This window comes from Notothenia rossii (assembly GCF_949606895.1).
Source record: "Notothenia rossii genome assembly, chromosome: 6".
NCBI lineage: Eukaryota > Metazoa > Chordata > Actinopteri > Perciformes > Nototheniidae > Notothenia > Notothenia rossii.
The window spans coordinates 43150554-43164423 of record NC_136909.1 but is presented as its reverse complement, the minus strand read 5'-3'; the positions used below and the strand labels follow the sequence as shown (position 1 = coordinate 43164423).

The 13870-nt window shown below is 39.4% G+C and overlaps 1 protein-coding gene across 1 annotated transcript in view; it reads right to left on the bottom strand.

The window, feature by feature from the left end:
• The window catches only part of pdzd2 (PDZ domain containing 2), a 198192-nt gene that overhangs the window by 1056 nt on the left and 183266 nt on the right, over nt 1–13870 (bottom strand). Inside the window, 4 exon segments of the mRNA XM_079688942.1 lie at nt 1163–1297; nt 2156–2399; nt 3976–4077; nt 4647–4764. Coding sequence (XP_079545068.1) covers nt 1163–1297; nt 2156–2399; nt 3976–4077; nt 4647–4764 — 599 coding nt within the window.

The following is a 13870-nucleotide window of genomic DNA, read 5'->3' as shown; positions in this document are numbered from 1 at the left end:
CCATATCTTTAAAGGCATTTTCTCCAAGAGAGTTTTGACGACTCTCTCAGCAGAAATCCCTATAGCACTTACACAGCAAACTGTCCTGTTTCATCCCTATCTTTATTCTGAAGCTTGTTACTTAAAACATGGATACAAGGAACACCTTTTTAAGGCTATTCTATGGTGTATGTACTGATACAAAGAGACATCTGAATCTCCCCACTAACAGCCCTTGACTCCTATAGAGTGGCGAAGCCACGCCCATCTACTTCCGCCTCATGGGACATTATTTCTGAAAAAGTATGTATTGAAGTCAATGGAGAGAGAAAACGTATCTTTCGATCCCGTTTGTATTGTGGCATGAATTACACATATGATGTTTGTCAATCTTAAAATATCATTTCCATGTCAAAAAAGTCACAGTTTGTCTTAAAACTGTTGAAATATAAGACTATGAAAAATATGCAACTAGAAAGACTACAAATCCCAGAGTCGCGTACATTAACGTTACACATTACACTCGTGTTACTCACTGAAAGCTTGTATAGCCGGTCCCGCATGCTGGCTCTTACGGAACCGACTAACTCCCCTTGTGTGTATGTACAGTTCTCAACATGCCCAGACTTGTAGTGATTTTCACCTCTTTTAATACTTTTCACTTCATTCTTAAAGAAAGAAGTAAAATGTGCCAACGTGACGGCCATCTTGGTGTTGGTGACGTATGCAAGACCAGAGTTGTAGTTCATTGAGCGCTTCACAGAAAAAATGTGTTACTTCACAGTTTTAAGTCACATTTTTATTTTTTTGACTTGCAAAATTATCTTTTAAATTGACAAACACCATATTTGTAATTCGTGGCACAATTCAAACAGAATCAAAAGATAATCTTTCTCTCTCCATTGACTTCAATACATGATTTTTCCGAAATAAGGTCCGATGGAGGTCCCCCGGAAGGGAGGGACTTCGCCACTCTATACAGTATGTCAACAAAAAAACACACATTTTGACCCTGGCTTTATGCAAATGTATGTACTGAAAATGTATACAGATTAGCTTAGATACAATAAGAAAAGGCCTCTGAGCCCTCATGGTGGGGAGGTGTCATGGTGATATCTCTAAGTTAAAGCTTTTGATCCATTACTGTGTCTGAGATTCGGAGACTTGTAGTAAAAAAGTTCACCTTTAAAGACGCGTTTGACCAGCAGAGGCCTGTCTCCCTGACTGGAGGACTTCCCCCCCTCCAGACTGAAGCCCAGGCCAGCGGAGGTCTTGTGAAGCTCCACCGTTAAAGCCCCGCCTGGACCCACATCCACCACTGAGGAGTGTTCAACAAGCACATTAGAAAAGACAAACATAAACAGTTGATTAGAAGTTCCTTGCTTTCCACTTGATGACAGCTGACATGGAAACAGTGGCAGACGCCTTGTTGTTGAGGGGTATCAAATACTTTCCCTTATTATAGCCAGGTTTGGGGAGTAACAGATTACATGTAAAGAGATGACGTAATCAGGATACAAACAAAAAGGTATCTGTATTTGATACATACATACTGAATGAATTTTCTTTTTGGCTTATATTTAGGTTACTTTCATTCTTCTTTATTTTAAAGTACATTTATACTTCTAATTAATGTATTAAGCTTAAACAGCATTTGTATACTATTACTGTTACTACAGTTTTGATATGAAATATCTTGGTTTCTTATTTTCTAGGGTTACATTGTTGTTACATACAAAAACATCTTATTCTTATTTATGTTCTCTTTTTTTATTGCATTGCACTAGATTTTGAGCTAATCCAAAAGTAATAAGTAAGTAATCAGGTTATATGACTTTTATATTGTGATACTCAGATTAGGTTACCCACTACATCTTTTGACATGCAACCAGTTATTTTAACGGACTACATTTTGAAAGTAAACCTGACTACTGTGAATTCCATTGAAATAACAATGTACAGAGATCCCGCCTTGTTGGCCATGCTTGACTGCAGGAATCAAACCCCCAAGCCTCTAATGGTACACACTGACTTAGCAATAATATTGAGTTGAACCTAATATTTCTTATTTAAACGTAATATTATTACTTTCAACTAACCTAATACAGTTATGTGGACTCTGTTAATTTGAATTAAAGTCACATTTCAGTTTTTTCAGGATTGGATGAAGCCCTACCTGCTCTGGCCCCCCCGCTCCTGTTTCTGGTGGGCTGCTCCAGGGTGTCAGAGCTCAGCTCACCGTCCTCATCTCTCCAAATGACCACTAAGGCTTGCATGGACAGTCTGGCTTGATGAAGGCAGGACACAGTCTCTCCGTGGGTCTTACCCCCCAGACTAATGCCATTAATGGATAAAATGCTGTCCCCTCTCTGGATGGTGCCTTCGAGGCTCGCTGTGCCTTTAGTGAAGACCCGATGAACCTGCACACAAAGGTAAGTGTTATATAATCCCAGCTCCATCCCACAATTCACCTTGTTTACACTTCCTAATTATCTAACACCTGAGCCCTTTTTGTTAATCTGATCAACCATTCAACAGCCTCATGCCTGAATAAGCCCCGCGGTACCTTTTACACACAAGTCAGGACGAAACACTTATCTGAATGAAGTTCAACACGCACAGAAGAGACGTTGTTTTTAACGAAGCACCCCAATCATTATCTCTTATGCAAAAAATAAACCATGAAACTCCAAAAGAAAACAACATTGTACAACGACAGCAATAACCAGATCTGCACATCCTCTCTTTATCTTCAGTGTTCATTCATGCCAACTGTGATGAATGAATATCCAGCACAAGTCTTTACAACAGCATGAGAGCAAATACACAGTCACAACTTAACATCCTGTCCAGACATTCTTCAACATGTTTGAAACAGGCAGCAGGTTTCCCTCTCAGGGAAGAACTTCCCCGCATCTCTCAGAGAAAACTTCCCCAGAACAAATAATGGCGGTGGTGAAAAATACCTTCAACTGATTTATTGAAATATTCAGCTTGATTAAGCCATCAATGTTACTTATTTCATGTCAGGAAAGAGCTTCAGATTTTTGTAATCCCTGGATAGGAAGAAAATCATCAAAAAAGGAAATTTGACGACACTTTTTTTTACTCGGGTCCCAGGAGGATATATACTATTTTATAATTTAATATTGTTATTACTGGCTGCTACCTTTTTGCACTAATTCAAACTTTAACCACACTGTTCTATAATAGGACCGAGCAATATATACTTTTTACTACTGTTATTACTGGCTGCTACTTCATTTCCTTTAAATGTTAGTTTTTTTATAACGCTGCTACTTACTTTAACTACCTTGGAAGTGTCCTTATTTAATAGTGTGTGCTTGACTCTTTTTTTATTTTGTCTCAATCTGCACTGTCCCCTTTGCAGTAATCAACACCCCCGCTGTGGGGGGAATACTTGACTTCTGTTTTCTGAAGAGCTGCTACTGTCATTTGTTAAGTACCTAAGAGGATCTAAACAAGCACATTTCATAAAAGAGAGGCCGGAGCACAGCTGACAGAAAGAAAAACAACTAAAGTGCAAATACAGCTTGTGCATTAGTTCTGTACACAAAATCTGCACTGTTAGTAGCAATGACTTTGACCTGCACTCACACATGTAAACATAGCTAACAATCCCAAGCCAAGTATATATTAGTATTCTTTTTTACCTCGTGTGAATCTGCACTGTTCTGTTTCTCATTCCCACTCTGTTGCTGCTTTAACTCCTACTAACTACTTTGTAGATTAAGATCATTAACACAAAATAGAAGTCAACTAATACAATATTAAATATGATCAAAGCTAAAGTAGTGCAAAATGGAAGTGTTAAATGCAATAATTATAATACAATAATTGAATATATATGGTGCTCAAATGGCCCATTCTGCAGAATGAGTACTCATTATACAAATAAATGATCTGAGTACTTCTTCCATCTCTGGTAATATACAGATAGATGTTGAACAGTGCGTTCCTCCTCACTGTACTCACTGTAATGGCCTTCTGCTCCAGGTCCACTCCACCAGCGATACTGAAACCCAGCCCCGAGCCCTCCTCCTTACTCAGGACCACCAGGTGAGTGTTATCATGGACCTGCAGAGCCAATCACATGGTGAGCAGGGCCAATCACATGGTGAGCAGGACTAAACTATGTGGAACCTGCACGATGTTACTGCATGTGAAACCGACAGTGGTGTAAAGAAACTAAGTACTGTACTTAAATACAATTTTGAGGTACGTGTACTTTACTTGAGTATTTCAGTTTTTTGCTACTTTGTACTTCTACCCCACTATAAGTCAAAGGTAAGTGTGTACTTTTCTCCACTACATGTATCTAATACCTTTAGTTACTTTACAGATGTGGATGAATGATGTGAAATATAATCAAGTGTTAAATCAGACTTTAGTTCCACCTGGAGTAAATCCACAAGCTACCCTGCAGTATACAAAGTCATTCAAACTAGCTGCACCTTTACCAGCTTTGAGAACACTTTCATGATCAATCATTATAAAACATATCATATATATTATTCTGAAACATTTGCACATTGACTACTTTTACTTTTGTCACTCTAAGTGTTCTGAGATGCAAATGCTTTTGTACTTTTACTTGATTAACATTTTGAATGCCGAACAGATGTGTGTTTGCAGTATAGTGTTACCTGGGGGAGCCCCTCAGCCTCCTGCAGCAGGGCCGACACGTATGATCTGAGCGGAGGGGGGGGCAGCAGGCTCTGCAGCTTACACCGACGCTCAGGAGACGAGGACAGCTCCTTTAAACTGCACACCAAACCATATTCATATTTAAACAACACTTGCCTCTGACTTCAAACATGATTTTAGAAGATTTAGTAGTTCCCAGAGTCCGCAAAACTAGATCAAGAGACTGAGCGTTCAGCTCCCTCTCGCTGGAACCAACTTCCTGTTTTTATTAGGCAGTTTAATAAAACAGAACAAATACATATTTTACACTGTCATCTATGTTTGCTAATCTGTAAAGCCCACTGAGACGAATGTGTTTTGTGACATTGTGCTGAATAAACAAACTTTGATTTGATTTGAGTAGAAGTCATGAAAGTAAAAGTTGCTCTTAGGTTTTTTTTTGTCTCCATCCTCAAGACGCCCCGAAACCTCTTGAGTACAAGCAGTAGAACAATCACATTTCTGCTTTCGACATTTCTTTATTCTTAAAATGCACTGGCAGCTACCACTGTGATTTCTTCCTGCCTGGCATTTTAACTAAAATAACGACTTTATGCTAGAGCTAGATTATAAAAAAAACAAATGTTCCCTTATGCTTGGTCCTAATTCTCTTCCATTAATATCAGTAAAGTCATCTATGATAACATATATTAAAAATAACTCAACAAACTCAGAAAATAAAACAATGTTGGATGTATATGTAACCTTATATTTTATATAACCTATGCTGTTGTTATATATATTTATTCATGTACAGCACCTTGTTCGACTCTGATGTTTTTTAAATGTGCTGTAGAAATAAAGCTGGATTGGATTATAACAGAGAAAGAAGGTTTTTTTTTCAAAATGTATAGAATATGACAACTTTTCTCCTAAAATGTAAACATTTCATGATATGACATTATATTGCAAAACCACAATATATAATACATAATAAATAAATACATTCTCAGATTCTTCCTCTCATAGCATTAAAGGTCTCCTATCATGCTATTTTTAGGCATATATTATGGGTTTCACATATATAAAAATATATAAAAAACTTGTCTATGATGTTTTTCGCTCAAAATACCAAACAGATCATGCATTTTAGACATCCCTCATATCCCTCTATTCCAGCCCTGTTATGGCACATTTCCACTACAGTGCGGAGCGCGGTTTAAGCGTGCCGTGCACGGCCCGTTTTTGGTTGCGTTTCCACTAGGCGTAGTACCGGCTAGCGCAGGGGTGGGCAAACCTTTTGGCTCGGGGGCCACAATCAGTTTTTAAATTTGACATAGGGGCAGAGTCAGTAGCAGATCGGTGAAAAAATATTTAGCTGTCCACTCATTAAACACTTGGAACTCATTGTCGACTTTTATTTTCTGTGTTCCACTCATTGTTACAGATGCAGGTTCAAAGGTGAATTATTGCGTCATCGTCATGACGTAACAGTTACGTGCCTTCTTATGACCCACACAGCGTTTTACGTTGCAAATTTTCTCCGCAACACCGCTCACAACAACATCAATAGAGGACTGCGTCGGGTAGTTTTTAATTATACGAAGCCAGATTAAATTAAATAACTATTTCTCCAACCTTGTACCTTTCTCCAGAGTGCCGTGGTGTATTGTTTATTAATGTGGTTCAGCGGCATAACCGCCCGCTGCAGTGCTGCTCGTACACCGGAGTTTAGTCTACTCAACTGTTAACTCGTGGCAGCGGGAGCTGTAAAGTGGGCGAAGTTGAGGCGCATCTTAAACTGCTGGCTAAAAATAAACGTAAATACACTAGGATTGTTATTCACGTCGGTGGTAATGATGTTCGTTTACGCCAATCAGAATGCACCAAACTTAATGTGGCGTCGGTGTGTAGTTATGCTAAAACAATGTCGGACACCGTAATCTTCTCTGGTCCCCTCCCCAATCTGATCAATGATGACATGTATAGCCGCATGTCATCATTTCAGCGCTGGTTGTCTTGGTGGTGCCCAGCAAACAATGTGGGCTTCGTAAATAATTGGACAGCCTTCTGGGGAAAACCTGGTCTGATTAAGAGAGACGGCATTCATCCTACTTTGGAAGGTGCAAATCTCATTTCGGCAAACATTTCAGGGCTTTGTGGACTTAATCCATGACAAACTGTAGTTGAGACCAGGAGGCAGAGTCGCAGTCTTACACGCTTCTCTGCGATCTCTCCTAGGCAGTCATCCATAGGAATCCCGAACCCAATAAAATACACAATATTAACGGTGTGTGTGTCTGCCCAAGGACAATTTAAGGTAAAACCTAATACAGGTGTCATACATACATAATAACCTAATAAAAGTAAATGTAACAACTACTACAGTGCAGCAAAACAGGAAGATTAAATGTGGTCTCTTAAACATAAGATCTCTAGCATCTAAAGCAATATTGGTTAATGATTTAATATCAGATTATAATATTGATATATGCTGTCTCACTGAAACTTGGTTGAGACATGAAGAATATGTCAGCCTAAATGAGGCCACTCCAACCAGCCATATCCATACTCATATTGTCCGAGGCACAGGCCGAGGAGGTGGAGTTGCAGCAATCTTTGACTCAAGTTTACTTATCAATAATAAACAAAAATTAAATTATACCTCCTTTGAAAGCCTCGTTTTTAGTCTTACGCATCCGACCTGGAAAACTTTGCAGCCAATCTTATTTGTTACAGTGTACCGTGCACCAGGTCCTTATTCAGAATTCTTATCAGAATTCTCTGAGTTTTTATCAGCTTTGGTACTTAGAAAAGATAAAGTAATTGTAACGACGAGACGCCGTTACTAGAGCTCTCGTGAACATGTTTATATCATTTATTGATGTAGTATTTATTTGGTATAAGCGTTCACCCCCATCTTGTCTGTTGCTTCCGGTCGTCTCTGTGTTCCCTCCTACTGATTACCCAATTGTGTTCACCTGGTGCCCTGTGTTGTCTCCTCCCCCCTCACCTGTGTCTAATTGCTCCCCCCTCACCTGTGTCTAATTGCTCCCCCCTCACCTGTGTCTTGTTGTGCTGATTGGTGTGTGGGTATTTAGGCTCTGTTTTCCCTGTCTCTGGAGAGTAGTGGGTGTGTGTGAGATCCTGGTGGCTGCAGGCTGGGCTCACGTTAACAACAGCAGCAGCAGCAGCAGCAGCAGCAGCAGGATTGAGGCTGTGTGTAATATGTTCATGTTTTAATAAATGCCCACGTCGGGTTATATTTTTGGACGTTCTGCCTCTGCCTAGTGATGGCAAAATGAAGCTTTGAATGAAGCGTCGAACCACTTGGACAATTGTGTCGGAAATAGGTTCATTTCTCGAAGCTTCAGTTACAGCGACCCCTCCTGGCGAAGTGCAAGGCAGCAGTGGATTTAATGTATCTTTGCCTTGAAAAATATTCGATGCACGCAGCACACACACACTAAGAAGGAGTATCATGTTCTATTTGCAATTAAAGATTGATAATTGTGTGTATTGGGTTATTGAGAAGAGACTAGAGAGTGCTAGACATTTTTTTGGGTGGAGAGGGCCTTTTTATCAGTCATTAAAGTATTAAAGTTGAAAAGCAATGATTACAAGTTTAACTCTTCCAGGCTTTGAACCAGCTGCGCGGAGGACATCGCTGCATCCTGGCCGCCGGCTCTATCCACTGGACTATCTATTCCTTAGACCATTGAAGTGTTTTTATATTAGTCATTTTCTTTTTGTTCACAACTTCTCCACATTTCGAAGTGTTTCACGAGCCAGAACGACCTATTTTTCTTCCTGGCTTGCTCTATAATGATCCAATTCAAATGCAATGCCAACAACAACAATTCAACAGCAACAACGCAAACTACGACAACAACCCACACATTGCTTAGAGCGGTTATAAAGTGTTGAAGTGCTCAAATTTGAAACTGTTTCAACCTGTCACCTGTCAGAATCGAGACGAGGCAGTGCATTGAATCGCGTGATTGGACCGCGAACCAGTCAAGTGATTCATTCAGGAAATGAAGCAATTGCTGTTTCGACCGTCACATGTCACGTGATTTGAAGCAGTTGAACCACTTGGACAATTGTGTCGGAAATAGGTATAAATAAATATGTATATATATAACTATAAATAAATATAAATATGTGTATATAGAACTATAAATAAATATAAATATGTGTATATATATGTATATTTATAAAACGGACAAGTCAAATCAAGCAATCTGATTGGTTCTTAGCCGTGATATACTGACCGTATACCACGGGTAGAATTGTAAGTTACTTTTCACAACAAGTCAGTATCCGTCCGCGTCTGAGAAAAACAGTATACCGTTGGGCTGAAAAGCAAACTCCTTTTTGACGCAGCGGTCCAGACATAGACATCAAACGGCAAAACATATTCAGTGTGCAGTTCCTTTGGCATTAGGGCAGGGATATCTACAGATGTAGCACTCCAGATAGGACTCACATCGGTGTGTCCCAGTCAAAAGCCCAGCGGATCCCAGTGGCTGGGGGTGTTGCCAAATTGCGAGAGGGCGTTGCCAAATTTCCCCATTTGTTCAATTACAGGATTTAACCATGAGATGGTGCTTCATTCACAAATACACAAAGACAACTGGGTGTTGTAGAACTTATTCTGTTTGCAATGTTTGCAGCTCCGTAGTTGTGTTTGCTGAATACTGTAGAATTTAATCACTTATTTGTTATGGTTTTCACAGGCTACTATAATGAAAAAACATCAATATTTTAGATCAAATAAAGTATATAGGTTGCTTTATGCAGTATATTTTTTTGTAATATTGTTGGGGTGTTTTTACACAGTACAGTAGATTGAAGTAAATCAATTTATACATTAAGATAAGATAAGATAAGATGGACCTTTATTAATTCCCGTGGGGAAACTCAGTAGTTCAAACAGCAACAGGGTAAGAGTGAAAAACAGGATAGCACAGGTTCACACAGATTAATAAAATCAAAAATAAGATGAGCGATACAAATAATAATAATGAGAAACTATGAAATAAGAAATGAATAAAACTAAAATATAATTATCATATCATATATTATAATGTATTGTATTATTAAGTAATATCATACATTAACCCCATTATAGCAGATGCCACATTGAATGGATGTTCACATTTATGCATCAATAATTACAACAGAGTATTTCTAAATACAAGTTGTAAAAATACAATATGTATTTAATATGAATAACATAATGATTAATTTCAGATGATAATACTTTTCAGGGTTAGGTCCGGTCTGACAGCGCTTAGCTCTCTGCTGAAGATCACTGCTGCTCTAAACAAAGTCAAAAATCCTACATCCAAACGGAATAAATATAATTAATTATTATTATTACGTTAAGTCTTGTTCATTGTTTTTCACTTTTATTAAATGTTTGATATTTCCGGCACAGACCCTTTCATACCGGCAATGCGCGATAGAAACAACAGAAAGTGCGACAGTTTAAAGAGCCTGTGACAGCATCCCAACAACTGTTGTGCAATGAAATATTGGGCTACTAGTCACCTCGAACCGTCAGTTTAAAAAAGAAGGTGCGATACCGTTCCGATAAATATCAATAATTTCGAACATTGCGGGGAAATTCCTTCGACTCATTTTGAAGTTTTGGGGGAAGCCGGAAGTGACGTCAATGCGGGAACGCTTCACTGTGCGGCGAGAGAACCAAACACGGACAAAGTTTGTTGTCATGCGTAGAAATGGTGAATTACTGAGTTTAGGCACGTTAATAACGTTTTAATGAAGTTGAATACAGTATATTCATATTTGTCAGTGCTTTCATGTCAATTCGGGGAACATAAACATAAATGATCGTGGTGAAGATGATGATTAAATTAGGATTAAAAATCGGTAGTGAGAGCTGCTGAATTTCCTCCCGTAGGATGTGATATAAAAACAAATCGATTATTTTTGTAGTTGTAAACTCAAGTGGATGGAACTACATTTATTAGTGCTTTCATGTCAATTCGGCGAACATATGATACATTAAATGATCTTGAGGAAGATGATTTAAAAATAGTTTGTTTGAGCTGGTCTGCATTTCCTGATCAGAAAACAAACCGATGCTTTTTGTAGTTGTAGTACACCAACATGGATTAAACGTGTGTTTTTTTTTACCACAATGTTGGGGAAATTAATGGATAAAATGCATGGATTATTATTATTATTATTATTCCCACTCCGGTCGGGACACTAGGTCCAGCGTTCCCCCAGCAGTGAGGCTCCCCCCGTTGACAGTTTACGTGGGCTGGGCTGGGTGCAGTGGCGGACTGGCCATCTTGTCTGTCAAAATGCATCTTACGTTTCTAACTTGCAATATCATTATTTCCGCTCTCTTCACTCCAGAAGAGCAATCTCCGTGTCTCTCTGTGTGCGGGGGGCGGGGCCTAACAGAGATGTTGCAGCGAACACAAACCTACAGACTGGGGGTTGGGAGATCACAGGAGGGGGGGGGGAGCTGTGGAATGTGAGCATCCCCCTTGGGAGACTTACTCCACACATTCCGATGGCCAATTAGCTTTAAACAAAGAGTTTGCAACTTGGGGGGTGGGGGCTTCTCAAAAGAGAAAATGCAGATATAATTCACTCTCTCGACTCGCTGGTATCTCGAGCTGAGCACTCTTTGGTGGTTTGTACCCGCTGCTGATGAAACTCTCCATTGGCTCAGCAAAAGTTTGTTGTTGTTTTGTGTCAGTTTTACGTCGCCACTTCCATTCACATTTTTCATCATTGTTCCACAATGTTTATCATGAAATTAATATCCATATATGTTATACTATACTACATGCCAACCCTACCGATTTGGGCGGTAGTCTACCGCTTTTGACATGTTCTACCGCCTACCGACTTAGCTGGCTTTCCCTACCGATTTTCAATCTTCCCAAACTATAACAAATAAAAATGACACTTCATAGACACTGGACTCGACTTTTGGTGGACATCGTTTGCAGCGTGATCGTATCATACAAACAGTAGTCCTCTGTGTTTCTGAAAGAGAAAGAACGTGCAGACCGGGGGTAACGCTGCGGGAAAGGCAGCGTTGCCCCCGACGAGGCATTTGAGTCCTGCAGGATTTCCCCGTTAATATCAGTGTCTCGAAAACACATGTTGGCGACTGAAAGACATCCAGTGTTTGGTCTTTTCCTGAAGCATCCTATAGTGTCTCAACTGAAAGAGGACCACAAACACAAAATATAATGCAATCTTGAGATTTGGGGATAGTTATCTCCCATTCTTTCACTTTTTCTGACATTTTCAACACCAAACATGTCGTTAATGTGTTTAGTGAACTACAGCAATCTGAAAGCCTGTACATTATTTTTATCACACTTTATCAGAAGAAACATGCAGGAAATGACTTTTTTAATGCAGTATTTTCTGATATATGGCGCAACCCAAATACTGTATATATCGCTCTGTGCAAACCTTTGACTCTAATATGTCATCAACATGAAACAAGAATATGAACCTGGCTTTATCCAATGTTCACACAAGAGTTCTACATCCTGACACATCCTTCATCTACTGTCTCAACTGAAAGAGGAACAGAAACACATTACAAATATAATAAAATGTGGAGACTTTGGGATATTTATCTCCCATTCTTTTACTTTTCGGGCATTTTACAGACCAGACATGTCGTTGATGTCACTGTTTACCAAACTACCACTTTTTCTGAAAAATGCATAAAATTATGCAATATATTTTAAATAAATGGTTTATACATGTGATTACTGGGGTTCCATTTCTTCTGATTACCTAATTTGGGCGTGCACATTTGCCACTTGGAAACCTACCTCTTTTGGATTTGGAAAGGTTGGCATGTATGCTATACTTGCACTGCTTACCGTTTTCATACTTTATATATCTTAGCATATTCATACACACTGTTAATACTGCTCACAGGCTGCTGTGTATATCTAGTGTATTCATACCCCTCACTGTTTATAAATCATTCAATTAATTCTATATTTTATTCTGTAGATTGTGTACATTACTTTTCACTTTACTGCTTGTTGCACCGTTAGAAGCTAAACTGCATTTCGTTGTCTCAGTACCTGTAATCTGTGCAATAACAATAAAGCAGGCATCTTTATTGTGGCCTCAACAATCAAGTTCTAAGTAGTGCAATATGAAATAAAAACAACTACACTCTTTTGGCAGTGTTGTGGTGCCGAGAGATGGGAGTCGGAGGTGGGGTATCAAAGGTACAAGCTAGACTTTTATTTAGCATCTGAAAACCATTGTAAACAACTTCATGCCCGGGAAGCGAAGACCGGCGGAAGGAGGAAGTCCGGTTCACTAAAATGTCCGTGCAGAACAATACCCCAACCCATATATCCGTGGGTGAATAATGTCAATCACCAGAGTGTACACATTAACAACAACTACACTATTTTGGCAGTGTAACAATTAAACAAGAACTACACTCTTTTGGCAGTAACAATTAGATAAATAATAAACGGTCAGACTGACACTGAAGACAAACAAACTATTTTCAGCAATCAATCTGTTTAGTTGACTCTGGGTGACATGTGGCGATTTAAAAAAATCGTTTTTTGGCTGTTTAGATGGTGTTGCTCCATCTGGGTCACTGCCGGTGGTTGAGACGGTGGGGTCTTTGGCGACTTCAGAAGATCGGCATTGCTGTTATTCGATGTGGACAATGCTTTCTGTCCTTCACACAGTTTACATTTGACCGTAATATTTTGTGCGTCCTTTATCCCCACAAATTGAAAATAGTGGTTATATCTCCAAGTTGTAAATGCGCTGCTGCTCTCGCTGATACTTGCATCTGCCATAGTGTGTGTGTGCTGGTGGTGGGCGTTGCCGTGTATGTGTGTGTGTTAGCCTTAGCAAGTGTTTGTGTGTCTGTGTATTTTCCCCATAAGGCAAGACCCGCCCAACTCTGTCTCTGATTGGCTTACACTGAAATGTTACCCCGCGTTAACCAATCATCACTCCTCTCTGGTCACTTTCACTTTTCCATGGTACTGTGAGAGGACATCACTGTATTCGCCTGTAAATTACATCCGCAGGGAGATTCGGTCCATTTGGATCACATAATGTAACGCAGTAACGCACCCATTTAAATCACAGTAACTATAACGGCGTTACTGAATGGGAATAGTTAACTAGTAACGTTATTAGTTACCACAAAAGGTAGTTGTGTGCGTTAGTTTGTAACACGTTAGTC